General features: G+C 34.3%; 1 protein-coding gene across 1 annotated transcript in view; it reads right to left on the bottom strand.

Moving 5' to 3' along the window:
- The window catches only part of mad1l1 (mitotic arrest deficient 1 like 1), a 73032-nt gene that overhangs the window by 42160 nt on the left and 12306 nt on the right, over positions 1 to 18566 (bottom strand). The window contains exons 11-13 of the mRNA XM_051113590.1: positions 15651 to 15737; positions 6184 to 6328; positions 757 to 897 (exon numbers count right to left, since the gene is read on the bottom strand). Coding sequence (XP_050969547.1) covers positions 757 to 897; positions 6184 to 6328; positions 15651 to 15737 — 373 coding nt within the window. The remainder of the gene's footprint in view (positions 1 to 756; positions 898 to 6183; positions 6329 to 15650; positions 15738 to 18566) is intronic.

Here is an 18566-nt window from a genome sequence, read left to right as displayed (position 1 = left end):
TCCAAGGAAAAAATGGTTAAAATGTCTACTGTAATGAACAAATCAAGCCATGTTTTCCATATTGTTTTGCACTGAATGAACAGAGGATTTATATTTATTCCTTCCAATATCAAAGTCAACACATTAACATATGTGATTAATTTAATTAATTATTAATCAAACCCAGACAGGAAATAAAAAAGTTAGACATTTGCATCTTAATGTGAAGGAATGTTATTATCATTAAAGCTTAACAAGTGAATTGTCACCCATTAGCGAAGCTGTCATTCACAAAAATACAAACACCAGGACAGTAGCAATATCCATTAAATGAGCTACAGAAATTACTTAACATAAAGGTGAGGAAAGGTGTTTAATAATTGAATTATTTGAGATTTATTGTTCCATGTTTGCATTCTCAATGCATTATGATACAGTTCAACGAACAAAATCTTTTCTTAATGAGATGAGTAAAGAGCATTGCCTAAATTTATGCCATGAGAATCATTCACACATACTGCTGAAATGAATAAATCACAGCTAAAGGCCTATTATTTTATATCTTATTAAAATAAATAACTGCAATTAAATATTTTCATCAAGTGAGACCTAATGATGACAGCATAATATACCGCTACACACACTCATTTTAACATTTTTAAGCATGCAAAATGTTGCAGTAATGCAAACAAATCACTGAATCTGTGTTCTTAACAGTTTTTTAAGGTGTATCTGAACGAATTATTTAGTGTGCATTATGGGTAATGTAGTTCTCACCTCCATTTCAGTATTGTGTGTCTGGACTTTCTGCAGCATGTCCTCTGCCTCCTTGACCCGGAGCATGAGCTGAGGGGAGTATTCACTTGTGGCCAGCTCGCTGTCGTAAGACTCTAATATGGCCCTCATTCCATCACGCTCCTGACCCACATACAAAAGCACTAGTTTCAATTTCAGAACTCAATTCAGGCCAAGCTGGGTCACTACAATACAAAGATATCATGCATATAAAACTAGCTGAAACACATGCAGTAGCATAAATGTACTGATCTTCATTCTTGGGCGAGCAAATAAAAAAAAAAACAATTTCCCAATGAAAGAATCTGCTTACTATCTTAAAGTAAATTTAATTACAACAGCTTGATTGTGTTTCACTTATTACTGAACTTAATTCACATGCTTTAGCGGTCAACCTAATCGATGTACTACATTTTAATTGGCAGGCTTCAGTTGTAATGTCATTGTAACGTTCTAAATACAGGAGGAGAGACGCAAGAAATATTAGAGGAGAATTAATAGGGTGAACGAGCTCCCTTCTGAGTCTGAGTCATCTGTGTAAATATCTCATTTTAGAGTCGATTAAACCGAAATTAAATCTAGTCTAGTCTCCAAAGCTGAAACCAGCAGGATCAATAAAACATTGTGATTCATTATCCAGAGTGTGAACTGAGAATACAAAAACGACCGAGAGATTACAAATGACAGACACATGCCCACATATGCACCCAAACAACCAAGGTTGCGAAGGTTAATGTTGAATAACCTTCGCTAAAAGACCTTTAACAACAGTCTAAAGAAAAAGTTAATAATGCATTTGTGGAGCTTTAGTTAAGTTAATCTGATGTAAAATTTATTTGACTGGAGACAAAGCTTATTTATATTTATACAATAGTTCTTTCTGGTCCTCGAATCTGATATCAGAACTCCAACCGTTTCACCCACTCCGCTTACAATATGTCTGTCATGGTGGACGCCCAAATCCACTATAATTTAATAAATAATAATGTTTTTGTGTCACAAAATGTAGTTTTAAATGTGTTATTTATGCGAAAATGTAATACTATTGTGTTACCTACAGACGGATAACAGTCGTGCCGATATACAGCCATATTGCTCATATACGGTTGAGATCAAAAGTTTAAAAACTGCAAAATGTTAATTTTACTAAAATAAGAGGGATCATACAAAATGCATGTTATTTTTTTTATTTAGCACTGATCTGAATAAGATATTTCACAGAAAAGACATTTACATATAGTCCATTATACATATAGTCCACAGGAGAAATTATTTTATAAAAATGACCCTGTTCAAAAGTTTACATACACTTGATTTTTTTTTACTGTGCTGTTACCTGAATGATCCACAGCAGTGTTTTTTGTTTAGTGTTAGTTGTTCATGAGCCCCTTGTTTGTCCTGAACAGTTAAACTGCCTGCTGTTCTTAAAAAAAAAAAAAAAAAAAAAAAAAAAATCCTTCAGGTCACACAAATTCTTTGGTTTTTCAACATTTTTGCATTTTTGTGTATTTGAACCCTTTCCAACAATGACTGTATGATTTTGAGATCCATCTTTTCATACTGGGGACAACTGAGGGACTCTTATGCAACTATTACATAAAATTCAAATGCTCACTGATGCTCCAGAAGGAAAAACGATGCATTAAGAGCCAGGGGTGTAAACTTTTAAATAGAATGTGTACATTTTTTCTTATTTTGCTTAAATATCATATTATATTATATCATTTTTTTCATTTAATACTGCCCTTCAGAAGCTACAGAAGATACTTACATGCTTCCCAGAAGATAAAATAAGCTAAATTTACCCTGATCTTCAAATTCAAAAGTTTTCACCCCGTGGCTCTTAATGCACTGTGTTTCCTTCCGAATCATCAGTGAGCGTTTGAACCTTCTGTAATGGTTGTATGCGAGTCCCTCAGTTGTCCTCAGTGTGAAAAGATGGATCTCAAAATAATACAGTCATTGTTGGAAAGGGGTCAAATACATAAAAATGCTGAAAAAAATAATTTGGGGGACCTTAGGGATTTTACTGAAGAACACCGGACACTTTAACTGCCCAGGACAAACAAGGGACTCTAACAACCATCACTATAAAAAAATAAAAATAAATCAGCTGTGAATCATTCAGGTAACAATACAGTATTAAGAATCAAGTGTATGTAAACTTTTGTACTAGGTCATTTTTATAAATTCAACTATTATTTTCTCTTGTGGACTGTATGCAAACAAATCTTATTGTGCATCCTTGTAATACACTAAATACTCATGAAAATTATGCTTCATGTTCATTATATTTAAAACAAATGCAATATATAACTGACATGTTTATTACAAGTTGGAAGAAAGAATGGAAGAAAACTGCACTACTTTTTAAAGGTCAAAAAGGTATCCGTTTTATTACCTGAAGTCATGAAAACAGTTCAGGTCTTTCTTTTAATATGAGTTATACCACCTAAGGGATTCAACACACTGGCATATATCAGTATAGTCACACACATGCGTACCTCAACACACACGCACACGTCTTTCAAAGCTATTTTTCTGCTTCCATTGTAATGAAATTCACCCTTGCTGTTATCTTAAACTCACCTCATTCGTCCCACAGATAGCAAACTCTCATTTAGGACTCTATTATTTTGGCACCGGCCTCTGAGTTTCTGTGCCGGAGAGGGAATCTATGTGGGTGAGTGAGTGAGGAAACGAATCTGTGCCGCACTGCAGTTTTTTTTCCACCCCTATGGATCTTCATTTAATGGAGAACTTGGGTCAATGCTACAATAAAACCTTTTTATCATGGCTTTTAATCATAGCTAGAAAACTGTTCATCTAATATGCTCTGATACATTTTTTCTGCTTTTGCAGCAGGTGAAGTGCTAAAGTTGTCAATAATGGATAGTGACAAACAGCCTCTAGATTCTAGCATGTCGATTCTATTAGTTCTATGAAACTCTGTGTGTGTAAACAGGTTTATCATCATATACAGAACAAGTCAAAAGTTTGGACAATACTGAACTGACTATGGCTGCAAGATAATGTGGCAATCAAGATTATTGTGCTCAGTTGGTGCCAATAGCCTCGCGTTTAGCACGCCGACATATAGCGCCATTGCGCTGCGGGCGACCCGAGTTCGAATCCCGGCTCATGGACCTTTCCCGATCCCAGCCCCTTCTCTCTCTCCTACTTCACTTCCTGTCCAACTACACTGTCCTCTCTAAATAAAGGCATAAAAACACCAAAAAATAAATCTTTAAAAAAAATGAATGAAAAAAAGATTAATGTGCTCAAAAAAATGTGCTTTTTTTGAGCACTGTTATGTGCTCAAAAAAAAAGCAAATTATTTTCATTTAGAATTTTTTTTTTTTTTTAATTACATCAGAATTATTGCACATTTATGTACACACAAATCATAAGAATGCCAATTTATATTCAGGGTTTACCACATGTAGAGCCCTGATTTATTATTTATCTTACACTCGAAAAGAGTCACTTTTTTAAAAGTGTGTGCATGCACATGGTTGCCAAGTTGTGAAGATTAAGTAAAACACTGCACAGAAATCATAAGAGAAAAGCTCTGATTGGGGGATTTAAACTCTTGGCAACCCCAAACATGAGCTGATGGAGTCTTGTCAGCAATGCAAGATAATGAAAATGTCAAATTAAAAAAAAATGTTTTCAGGATAAATAACCAGCAGGCCAATAATGAAGACTATTACTCTTAATTAACTGAGAGAAGCACAAAGTGTGATCATGATTAAAATACAATTAATTGCATTGGGATAAAACTGACAAAATTCTTTCTCGTGTCTAAATGCTGTTTTGTTTGAAATTAGATTTGTAGAAAAGTCGTGCAATGCTATTACTGCCTAACTTTGAATTAACTGGACAAGCATTTAACTGAGCATACCACCAATGTAATTAACAACTGAATAATAGAGAAACATATGAGCGTGCTTGCTTATCTTTACTCTTAATTACTTGTTCTGACAGCTCTAATTTTCCAAGTGTGTATAGAGCAGCTTCCACACTGGTTGGCTGGAGGTGCATAAATGTCTTTAGTGTGGACATCATTACACTCCAACATTGACCTCATTAAATCAAATATCACCTGTTTAGGAGTTTATTGAAGCCTTTGTTAATTACCAGTTTACCAAGCTGTTGACAAACAAAGAACCTGAGTATTATTCGCATACACAATAAGGCACCACTCCAGTGATTTATCTAAATCTCATCCTAGCCTTTGGAGAGAACTTGACATCAGGAAGGAGGACACGTTCTAGATTTCTAAAGGAGTTATGGCCGCCAACACTGCCTATGAGACTGAGATATTAGACTATTCTCACATTCCTTATAGGGTTTGTTCACACAAAGATTTTAATTTAGTCATTTTTTCACCCTCATGTCATTCCAGACATTCATCTTCAAAACACAAATTTCAGTCTCTCCACTTAAAGTCCACACAATCAAAACTTGTGTGCTTCAAAAATTCATAAAGATATCGCAAATCCATCTGAATCGAGTGCGTACTTGATGTATGAAAACAAATGTCATTGGTTTACAAATAACTGCTCTATTCATATGGATTTCTTTCACAATGTCCTTATGAACTTCTCGAAGCGTCAAAGTTTTAGCTGCATGCAGTGGAGGGAGAGATGATGAATAAAGGTCTTCTAGGCAGGGGTGCACAAGTTTTTCAGCCTGGTTCTCATAAGAGCACGTGGAGATTTGGTTTGGTCCTCCCACTTCACATAGTGTGACCCATTAAATATAACTCTTAAAAAAAATAAAATAAATAATAGTGATGTTACTATTGCATTTTATTATTATTATTCTTTTTAAATGAAATAATAAAAAAAAGTGTGATGAAACTATTATATTTAAAAATAAAAAGGTATTTTGAAAAAAAAAAAAAAAAAAAAAAAAACTCACGGAGGTCATGCGAATAACTTTTTTTGATACGTTTTGCATATTTCTGTAGTGTGTGGGATTTGTTTTTGTTGTTTAGTTTTGACCTTTTTTTTGGTCTGTGGACCTATAGATTGCTGTCAGGTGTGTGGAGACTAAATGTTAATTAATAGTAACTTAATATAACTAGTGTTCTAATATTTAATTTATATATATTTATATTTATATTTATATTATATATATATATATATATATATATATATATATTTATATTTATATTTTTATATTTATATTATATATATATATATATATATATATATATATATATATATATATATATATATATATATATATATATATATATATATATATAGCTCTAGCGAGAAATGTAGCCACTTTGCACTGGGGAGGAAGCCTTCGGTTCTGAAATGTATAGTATGTTTACAAAGTATGAATCCTTTTTGTTTTGACGACAGTAGTTGAATTTGTTTATTACTATTTTCCTACCTTGGTGAGCAGTAAGACTCTCTTTTGCAGGCGACGGACAAGCGAGTCCTGGTTCTCTCGTTTCTTCTGTTCTTCTTGAGCTTTGGCACGCAGTTGAGCGATCTCAGGGAGGATCTCAGCGCGGGCCTTCTCCACAGAGCGAATGCTGAAAGAGGATAGAAAACGGCAGAATAACATTAGGATGCAGCAGCTCTGGGGAGAACACAAAGACTTGCATCTCCTGGAAGGTCATTTCCTTATAACATAAAAGCTGCCTTGTGAGTGTTCACAGCTGAATATATGCTCTTTGTTGCTGGGCCGTTCTGGGAAATGGCACAATGTTATGTGGAAGACAGTGAGCAGTAAGCATTTCCCAGAAACAGCCCTGAAAACACCCCCTGGTGAAGTTGAATGAATGTGCATGTCTGATGGTGATTAATCCATATTCATTACAATTCTTTGCTTAAGATTCACCAACTAGTCAGATATGGTGAAATTTAGTATAGTTAAACAAATGCTCATACGCTGTCATTTGATACAAGTATTACTATTAGTGTTGTCAAAAGTACTGACTGCAATACCATTCGCTAACTATAATTATATATACCCACAGACATATACTACCAGTCAAAAGTTTTTGAACAGTAAGATTTTTAATGTTTTTTAAAGTCTGCTCACTATGCCTGCATTTATTTAATCCAAAGTACAGAAAAAAAACATTTTACTATTTAAAATAACTTTTCTATTTGAATATTTTAAAATGTAGTTTATTCCTGTGATCAAAGCTAAATTTTCTGCATCATCACTACAGTCTTTAGTGTCACATAATCCTTCAGAAATCATTCTAATATGCTGATCTGCAGTTCAAGAAACATTATTATTATTATCATCAATATTTAAAAACAGCTGAGAACATTTTTTCAGGATTCTTTGAATAGAAACATCCAAAGATCAGCATTTATCTGCTAAAAAATAAAGTTTTTGTAACATCATACACCATACCATTCAAAAGTATGGAGTCAGTATTTTCTTTTTTTAATTTAGCAATGATGCTTTAAATTGATCAAAAGTGATGGTAAAGACATTTATAATATTACAAAAGATTTCTATTTTAGATAAATGCTGTTCTTCTGAACTTTCTATTCATCAAAGAAACCTGAAAAAAAAAAAAATTCTACTCAGCTGTTTTCAACATAATAATAATCATAATAATAATAATAATCTTTTTTGAACAGCAAATTACCATATTAGAATGATTTCTAAAGGATCAAGTTACACTGACGACTGAAGTAATGATGCTAAAAAATTCAGCTTTTAAAATCACAGGAACAAATTACATTTGAAAATATATTCAGACAGAAAACAGTTATTTTAAAAAGTAAAAATATTTCTAAATTTTACTGTTTTTGTTGTACTTTGGATCAAATAAATGCAGGCTTGGTGAGCAGAAGAGACTTCTTAAAAACATAAATGTGGAATTTTTTGTTTGATTTGACTACGTAATTCATCTTGATTCAGCCAAGAACCACTGGATAGAAACCAAATCCTCTTCTTACATTTCTTTCCTCTCATACGTACTTCACAATTTCATGACAACTTTAAGTATAATACTCTGACGCAAAACCACAGACAATATAACAAGGAGACGGACCAAAGCAATTCCATATTTCACTTCTACAGCTCTGCTTTTCAGTGAATTGAGGGCATCTAGCAAGATTGATCTCATTATCTGGCATTTCTAACACTTACCAAACTGCCGCCAGGTGACGAAATTTGCGCAATTTTACACTTTCTACATTTTTGATATTGCTGTATTTGATATTGCTGTTGTGCTGTTCTTATGTGGTGTCACTGCTAAGATACAATAACAGACATCAAAACAGTAAGCAAAATGGCAGCACGTATTTCTATGAGAAGAAGCTGTTTGTTTGTGTGCGTGTGTGTCTCCTGAAGATAAAGGAAGGATGTTTGATACAGATAGACTTTGACTGGAAGAGCACTTTTCCACTTGACCTTGCAGAGTGAGAGAAATTACCCACAGCAAGAGTTCAATTCCATCAAATGTGCTGGAAAAGTGTGTGCGAGTCTTTGTATCTGCTGGATTAAAGGGAGAGAAAGTGCTAAGACTGTACGGGTGGATGTAATTGTGCTTTCTGGAGGTAGTTGACAAGGGAAATTTGTTTGTAGGAAGAGGGCGGGTGAGTTTGTGTGGGCCGGCGTTTGCAGGAGCGAGTCAGCATGTGTGTATGTATGTGTGTGTGTCCTCATAGCTAAATTGATTAACTCCTCTCATCTCTTCCAGATGCTAACTATCCAGCCCAATTTGAGCTGTAATGAAAATCATCATGGCCTGCCGTGGAGGGTCAATAAGACAATAATGCACAATCTAATCACAAAACCATCCTCGTCTCCTATCAATATGACCTCAGCACATACTGAGGCTTATTATGCAAATTGCCTCTATTCGTTAGTGAACGGGGTAATTGATTTAGTTGGCCCAGTTTTTCAACACAGGAGGAGTAGCTTAATGGAGTGATTCAACCAAGTGGACCACATGAATGCACGCCAACACACACATACACATGTATGTAAGGCACCTATAAGCACTTGCATTACAATGCAACGAGGGTGATTTTACGGTCCATCACATTATTCCATTAAGGAAATAATTCACAGCCACTGCACTTCTATTTAAAGGTTTGAAAATGATCACAAAAACAACTGAGGGTACGTCCTCCATATTGATTATCGTCTGGTGCATATCGTAGCCTATTTATGAGAAGATTTACCTGCCAACACGCATCCAACATGTTGCTGATGTCTATCGGCAACAAAACAGGAAATACATGATATTACAATAATAACAGACCGTCATGCAGCAAAGTGGCTCATTCACTAATGGTGGGTAATCTCTACAAATGGTTGTATACAAAACTAGCAATATGGGTTTTTATATACACAGATATAGATTGAGTAGGGAGGTCAATGTCTATGTAAATCAATTCAATGGTTGCGAATAAGATAACTCAAATAAGGCAACAATGCGGGCAAGTGCATTTGGAACTGGCACATTATAAGGCATGTGTGATGACAGGCCACTCACTGATATACCAACCTAAAAATACTGCGTTTTGAGCCAAAGGCTGTTTAGATATGAAGTCTGTGCACTCGTATTGCTATAAACTGAGGAAGCTTCAACACTATATGGCAGCTTAGGGTAGGGCTGAGCAATAGATTGAATATTAGCAATTTTGCAATTTGAGCTGGGAGATAAAATGACAATGATAATTATGGTGATAAAATTTTCCTCAAAACAATAACAAGAGTTTGATAAATGTTTGATATAATGTTTATGCGCCACAAGAGGATAGAAACGGCACTACTCATTTGAACAGCGTCACACAGACCATTTACCCGCTCAGCTCAAGTTCAAACAGCAGCTCAGCGCAAGCTTACTGCAGATGCGTTTACTTCGCTTAAATTCGGTGAAGAAATTATGTTTTTTGAGGAAAACATTTCTGCATTTTTTTCCATATAATGGACTGATATGGTGGCCCGATTTTGAACTTTCGAAGTGCAGTTTAAATGCGGCTTCAAACGATCCCAAATGCGGTTGTAAACGATCCCCGCTGAGAAAGAAGGGTCTTATCTAGTGAAACGATCTGTTATTTTAATAAAAATAATACAATTTATATACTTTTTAATGCCAAACGCTCATCTTGTCTTACTTTGCTTTAACTGTTTGTTCCGGTTCATGACAGTTAGGGTATGTTGAAAAACTTCTATCTCATGTTCTCCCTCAACTTCGAAATAGTCCTCTCTCGCTGTTTTACCTTTTTGGTTAAGGGTGTTTGATCTTCTTTGCATGTTCACTTTGCAAAGACTGGGTCGGTACTTCTGCAGTGATGTAGGATGATTTTGAAATGATTTTTGAAGTTGAGGGAGAAAATACGATCTGAGTTTTTCAACATACCCTAACTGTCTTGAGTCAGAATACACAGTTCATGGAGAGAAAGGCAAGACGAGTGTTTGAGATTAAAAAGTATTTAAATTGTTAAATCGTTTTGCTGGATGAGACCCTTCTTCCTCGGCTCGGATCATTTGTGATTGTTTGAAGCTGAGGTGCTATATGTGTGGTTTGAATATGGTTATCATGACCTAAATTATGTTATTTTATTATATCTAAATTTTGCATCTCTAAGTGACCAAAAAAAAAAAAAAAAAAAAAGTAATATTATAAATACTGCAGACTGCACTGTAAACTACATGTCAAAGTCAGGCAACACAAACCTGTTTCAATATTTGAAACAATATTATTCATTAGAACATGCAAAAACAAAGAAACTAATGTTTCTATTAAGATATTTATTTTGTTAAGGAAAAATGTGAAGCGTTTTGCAGGTTCTGACCATAAAGAGCAGTTTAAAACAAACAATTAGTGATTTGGTTTCTACAACTTTCACTTAGAAACAAAAATCTGCCTTTAAACTTCAAAATAAACAAAAAATTCTTAGAAATAAAGTCCTAATTGCAATATAAAAAGCAACTGCTTTGTTTTCCAGCGATCACAACTTTTTGTAGGAAAACACACTTTTTTTTCCTTCTCAAATTTTTTTTTTTTATCGCATATTTGATTTTGGTACATATGACTTTTAAATGTTAATAAATTTTTAAATATTATTTTTCAGTTAGTAAAAATTAATAATAATAGTCATTATTATTTTTTAAATTATTATTTTTATTAAACTATTTTATTATTATTATTATTATTATTATTATCATTATTATTTTTAATAAATATTATTTTTCAGTTAGTAAAAAATAATAATAATAGTCATTATTATTTTTTAACAAGTGCTGATTTTGCAGTAAACAGTTTGTATGTACTCTGTAAAAATACAGTCAAACCATAAAATTATTCAGACACCAGATATAATTTTTGACATTTTCTTTTACTAGTGAGTGCAGGAGACTATTGTTCATTTATGTAAGTGAGGAGAGCAAAATAAAGTAAACTGTGACATAAATATACCCAAAAATGATTCATACAGTGTACATACCTGTTCATACCAGTAAAAGTGATTAAAGTGCCCCTATTATGCGTTTTCAAATATGATCTTTCATGCAGTGTGTCATGTAGCTGTATGTGAACATAAACTATCTGCAAAGTTGTGAAGCCGACAGTGCACGACTGATAAAGTTATTGTCCATCAAAAAAAAGAGTCGACTCACATTTGCCTAAACGAGTCGTCAGGATTTCGAATCTTTTTCTGTTACGGCCACACGTCACGAAGTAACAGATTTGCATAATGTCCACCCACGTTCTACGTCGCGAACAACTTGCCCGCCCATACATTTCCATGGGGTTTACGTCACATGGAAATTTACATGTACATTATACGAAGACGCTGTATCATACGCTGTGAGTAAAACTGTTTTATATTCACTTCCAAAAGATGATGAATCTACAAAGATTGTATTTTCTAGCGTAGTCGTGTATGTTATGTTGTGTAACAACCCTGCACATGTCTTGCTAACCGGCTAAATCACGCTTGTGTAGTTCTGTTGTTCAGCTGTGGACCCACTGTAGTCTGACAATTTGTGATTGATGCAGCTTGACTGTCTGTCTGTCTCATTAGTTTAAGTGATGATAAAGGATGGCGCACGAAACGGCTTTCACACCGAATGCGGAAAGCGCTGTGCTATGAAACCCGTTCATTTCAATGCCTTCCGCCACGCGAGGACGGCTTGTTTCGGTCTCGACCAAAGCGGACGCGCAAGTTCGAAGTTCAAATGTGTTGTTCAAATAAACTTTTGTCGCTGTGCTCTGAAGGGCTGCACTGAACCCAGCGACCAGCGCAGCGCTTTCCGCGTTCGGTGTGAAAGCCGCTTAATGCATTATTCAATGTTGAAGTTTACAACATAGAGGTGTGCCCGGTTCGCTTACATAAGCAAATTGCGAGCACTTTCCACGGTAGACCGTGTTAACTTGTCGATCAGCCACTTCAACCGTTTCATCGTCAGACTCTGGCTGGAATTGTTATGGTAAAATCGATGTCATCTTTTCTATGTATTGACAAGTATCCAGGGCTGTCAGTCAGTTATGGCAATGAGCGTTTCGTTTTCCGACACGCTGCACGCGGTAGACCAATCATAAAGGCCTGCGCCACCTGACCAATCACAGCAGTGAGGGCTCACGGAAAGGAGGGGTTTAGAGAGACTGATTCTTCGAACTGCTTCGCACGAGTCATTTAGGAATCATTTAGAAATGGGGTAAAATTAAATCTATTTTTGGAAAAAACTGAAGTGTTTTTTGACCTTGCATACATGTAAACCTGTTTTGGGAGTCTATTAAAACAATATTAGTAACCTTTAAAATGGCATAATAGGGGCACTTTAACATTAAGGATCAAAAATTATTCAGACACTTCGATCCAACCATGTTTGTTTGCGTGTTTTTCTATAATTGCTAATGTGACCTTTATACACCACAGACTGAACAAAATTAAGCATTGCTTGGTAATTGACTGATTGTGATCCTTTACATACTTTTCTATCAAAGTTACCTGACATTATCAAGATGAATTTGTTCTGACAGCTTAATTCTTGAGTTCTTGTCCTATTTTATTACCATTTTCTAAACTATAGTGAATAAACTGTGATAATGTGAGAAATGTTAAAGGTGTCTGAACAAATTTTGGTTGGACCGTAGCTCGTTCAAGTGCAAATCACCATTTAATTTTTTTAGTATGAAATGCAAATATATATTCATACATATATGATTGAATTATCACCAAAATAAGGAAAAATTGAGAGATTCATTCTTGTTATATTGCCCTGCCCTACTCCACACGACTTGAGTACTACAAGTACTCTTTTATATAAATAACAGAGCCAATCACCAATTGGTATAGGATTCACTGCAGTTCAGGTTCTTATAAAAACCCAACCTGGGACCCACCTGAAATATGCTTCTTTTTTTTTAATGCTATTTGGATGCAAGAAACAACATTTACAACACACGGATACAAAATACGTAATACAAAATATTAAAATTTCAGTATTTCCCCATTATCATAGATAGAAATTCGTCATACAAGTCTAAAATATCTGCCTGGACGTGTTGCAAATATGGCTGACAGATTTAGCTGGCTTTCACTGAAAGCAAACTATGCTTAATATGCAAAACATGATATCACTGTTGTCAGATTTCAGTCCTAATATGAAATAAGCAATTTCATAAGTCACAATCTGACAAATCATTTTTAAATGATGAGAATTACTTGTGTGCTGTTAGTATTATGGTATATTAATGCATTTAATTACTGCAAATTCACATCATCAGGTATTTGTGTTATCCAAATGCATCAACAAAAATTGTTAATTTGTACACTGTAATTTATTGACACCAAATTACTAAAATGTATGGACACCTCCGGTTTTGATTGCATTAGTCAACCAAAAATATGTATGGGTATTTGTTGCCAGTGGTATTGATTAGGTATTATAACTGCGGAACCACAGGCAATTATTGTTTTGAAACCAAAATGTTATAGGACATTGATCCAAGCCTACTTCAAGTACAGTCTGAAATTAACAACAAGAACCAAAGATTCACAAAAAGTATTGTTTTCCACACTCTTGGCACCCTCCACTCACCAGAGGTGGGTTGCTTTGCAAATAATAGGCCCATATCAGATAGAAACACATTAAAAATTTATCAATATAAAGAAAAGGTTCTGGAAAGAACCAGACAGCCCCAACTTCTTCCAAGAAGAACTTGAAGAAATGACAGCAGACTCATTACTTTGCAAAGCTGTTTTAGACGACATCATAGTTCATAATTAGCCGAATCTCAACACTCAGCTCATTAGTGAGATCTGATATTGTCAGAGTTTCGTTTGACTTGACTGCTCAAGTGACGAGCCGTGCAGCGCCGACACGCACCAACTCCCATCGACCAATTACCGTCTGACAATTAGAGAGAGGGAGAGACCAGAGATAGACTGAAAGAGCATCAAAGAGATCGGCTAATGCTGGCCGGCAAAACTCAAGAAAAGACCCCATTACTGCCTTTGAAAGAACTGCACAGGATGAAAAGAGACCCATATTAGAGGCCTTGTCAAATAATGACATTTTTAAGCACAAAAACAGACATGAACCCACATAGTGTCGTTTGAGAGAGAGACAGAGAGAGAGAGTCTGTCCCAATCTATCGCTGGAGGGACAGATCACACACTCTGGAGTAGAGCTGTCGCTCACGAGTGAAGGTTCAATAGAGACTGTCCATCTCAATTCTTACAGAGTATGTCGAATCTTACAAATCATACAGTGACAGCAGGGCTCAACTATATCAAATATTTAATCTGAATTTGCTTCAGTTCATACCTACAATTAGATCTGCGATATAAAAGAAATAACTTTGGAACTGCAGTGTAAAAGTCTCTGACTTTCCTCCAGACAACTTTCTTAAATCAGTGAGTGAGGAGTCACAATTTAAAGGAGAACTCCACTTTCAGAACAACAATTTACAAAATATTTACTCACCCCCTTATCATCCAAGATGTTCATGTCTTTCTTTCTTCAGTCGTAAAGAAATTATGGTTTTTGAGGAAAACTTTCGTCCATATAATGGACTTCATTGGTGCCCTGATTTTGAACTTCCAAAATGTAGTTTCAATGCAGCTTCAAAGGGCTCTAAACAATCCCAGCTGAGGAAGAAGGGTCTTATCAAGCGAAACGATCTGTCTTTTTTTTTTTTTTTAGAAGAATAAAAATTAGTTTACTTTAAGCACAAAAGCTCATGTAGCACAGACTCTGGGATGCACGTCCACGACACTATGTACTATTGAATCACGTCGAAAGGTCATGCGGAACTACAGACCCAGTGTTTACAAAGTGAATGCGCAAAGACTAAGGAAGTGCAAGTAAGTCAAACGCTGTTTACAAACAAAAAGGTACAACAATGTCGGATGATTCTGAAGTTGTAGGAGAAAATGACATGGAGTTTTTCGCCATACTCTACCTTTTTGAGCCGGAGTACCAGACGAACTTAGACGTGATTTGTGGTGTCGTGGACTCACATCCCAGAGCCTGTGCTACGCAAGCTTTTGTTCTTAAAAACTATACAAATTTTTATTTTTCAAAAAAAAAACAAAAAAACAAAAACAAAAAGCCATTGTTTCGCTAGATAAGACCTTTCTTTCTCATCTGGGATCGTTTAAAGCCCTTTGAAGCTGCATTTAAACTACATTTTGGAAGTTTAAAATTGGGGCACCAATGAAGTCCATTATAAGGACAAAAATCCTGAAATGTTTTCCTCAAAAACCATAATTTCTTCACGACCCCAGACAGAAAGACATGAACATCTTGGATGACAAAGGGGTGAGTAAATTATTTGTACATTGTTGTTCTGGAAGTGGACTTCTCCTTTAAGACCCAAAGTCAGTGATCTATATTTTTCAGTGCATGTGAATGTGTGTATTTACCTGCTATTGAGTGTGTAGTTCTGCTGTTTCAGGTTCAGTTCTCGCTGTTGAATGTGTATCACCTCCCTGGACAAATCCTCAGGTTTTCTATAACAAAATCGTTAGAAAGTAAGAAGAGAGAGACAGGTATTTAAAAGAAAAAAAAAAAAAAAAAAAACAGATGAACAGGGCACAAAAAGGGCCTGAAAATCTAATAAAAGCCTAATTTTCATTTTCAGCAAATGGACACTTAACCTTTTGAAAATGCTGATTGGCCACCTCAAGTGGACAAAATATCACAAAATTAAGTGAGTCATTTATAATTTATAATTATTTTTGAAAAGTGTAAAATTCTAGCAACCCTATTTCCTAGACTGCTGTTCAAAATTTTGGGATCAGTAAGATTTTAAGTGTTTTTAAAGAAGTTTCTTATGCTCATCAAGGCTGCATTTATTTGACCAAAAATACAGAAAAAAAGTAATATTGTGAAATATCATTGCAGTATAAATTAAAAATTACTATTTTAATATAGATTTAAATCTTATTACTCCTGTGATCAAAGATGAATTTTTAGCATCATTACTCCAGTCTTCAGTGTCACTTGATCCTTCAGAAATCATTTTATTATGCTGATTTATTATCAGTTCTGGAAACAGTTGTCCAGGTTAATTTTTTTTTTTTTTTTTTTTTTTAGAAACTGCGATACATTTTTCAGCATTATTTGGGGAAGAAAAAAAAAAAAAAAAAAAAGATAAGAACAGCATTTATTTAAAATTGAAATCTTTTTCTAACAACATACACCGTTAAATATACCATTAAAAGTTTTAGCAAATTTGTATTCTTTCTTTTTTGGAAAAAGGAATACTTTTATTTATGAAGAATGTGTTAAATTGATAAAAAGTGAAAGTGTAAATTTGGGACATGTCTAAAGCATGAAAAAAAAAAAAAATTCTGTGTTTTTTTTTTTTTTTTTTTTTTTTGTCTGTTATTTTATTTAATTAATTTATTCATTAATTAATTTTAATTACACTTCAAAGACAAGTGCATGCAAACAAGTGCATGAATCTGACTTTTTTTATACTGTTCTGGCAGTGCATTTTGTATGTGGTAACAGACAAGTAAATATTAATTTTGGCAACTAAAATTAGTTATTTTAAATAATTTTAGTGCAATGGAATCAAATAATAATTCAACTGATTTTGTCAATTATGACTTTAATTGTTAGACACTCAAAAAAGGCAAAATCTCAGAAGACAGACAAGTTAAAATGACTTTAACAGGCATATAAGGTGTTTAGAGTTCAGATGAAACTGAAAGAGTGACAGACCTCTTGCATATTGTGATCTACTGTCGAGTATAACAAATTATCAGGACAAAAAAAAAAAGTATGGTAAGGACTTGGTCCTATCCATCGCTTAATGTTTTAATTTTATGTTATGAGCAATGCACTCAAAAATAGAGGTGGATCTGAATTAGAGCTTGTGGAGGTCATTTCATCAGAATACAGAGTTAAGACATTTTGAAAAAAAAAAAAAAAAAAAACTATTCACAATTATTCACATGGATTTATAAATTAGATAGTGACTTTGAAGAGATATTTTCCCCCAAAATAAAATTTTCAGTCATTTCTTACTCACCCTTATGTCGTTCCAAACCGTAAGACCTTCGTTCATCTTCGGAACACAAATTAAGACATTTTTGTTGAAATTTGAGAGCTTTCTACATTTAAGGCCAAGAAAGGTAGTAAGGACGTTGGGTATCGAAGACTGTTCCGAAGATGAACGAAGGTCTTACAGGATTGAAACGACATGAAGGTGAGTAACAGAATTTTCATTTTTAGGTGAACTAACTCTTTTAAACTGTCTACTTTCCATATATTATCCATAATAGTTTATCTAAAGCATAAAATAGTTCAGACAAAAATTTTTTCCCTGTCCTAATGGTACACCAGAGTCGACATTATTCATGAAGAGCATTCTATAAGCCCAAACTGTAAACTCTGAAAACTCATTCTCAAACTTAAACTCATTCTATAAAATACTCATTAGTTCCTGCTAATGAAACAAATTCATTCGTGAACTCAGCAGAATCCATTTCCTAAAAGAGATGAAGAAAAGTCCAAAGCTATAACTTCAACTTTTTTTAAATTAAAAGTACATCTGCTTCCTGATGCACTGCCTTGAATAGGTTTTCAAAACGTATTTCTCTTTTAAAACAGCTCTTTGCAAAAACACATTGACTTTCTAATTTGTCATGCATGCACAAAATGACCCACATTGTTTTCGGTTATGAAAAGTATTATTTACTTTGTTGTTCAGCTGTTTTGCTTTGTTTTTTAAAACTTGAAGTCTTCATAGAAGTTATGCAAGTTAATAACTAGGCCATGATTTTTTTTTTTTTTTGTGATCTGTGATTAATTACAATCTTTATTTAAAAAATGTTGATATAAATTCTTTAGATCTCACACCGTTTAACAGAGGCTCTACTGTTTTGATGTTCTTACTCTCATAAAAGCAGGTTTTGACATAATTCTGCAAATTCACTTTATAAATGCTACGTTATGCTTGCTGGAAGTACTGAACACTAGAGTTCAGTAGCCAAAATACATTCACATTTATTTGTATATAACATACATAGCTAACTACCGGGACGTGTTTCAAATGATCATAGGGCATGTTAAATTACATCTGCCGTCTTTGATTTGCATAATTAACGGAGCTGTCAACATCAAACAAAAGGCTCAGGAACTTAATCACACCCACAGACAGAAAGGCTTTGAATGCTTTTGCTCAATTTTGACAATTTTTCTTTAAATTTCTGTGATGAAAGTGCTATCTTATGGCTAACACCTTTGTTCTGTATTTGAGATGAAAGCTAATTCTGAAGACAATTGGTTTAGCATTCCAACAGTAGGAATTTCACCGCAGAGGAAACATA

The sequence above is a fragment of the Labeo rohita genome, chromosome 1 (genome assembly GCF_022985175.1).
Source record: "Labeo rohita strain BAU-BD-2019 chromosome 1, IGBB_LRoh.1.0, whole genome shotgun sequence".
Lineage (NCBI taxonomy): Eukaryota > Metazoa > Chordata > Actinopteri > Cypriniformes > Cyprinidae > Labeo > Labeo rohita.
This window is presented reverse-complemented; position numbering and strand designations above follow the sequence as displayed.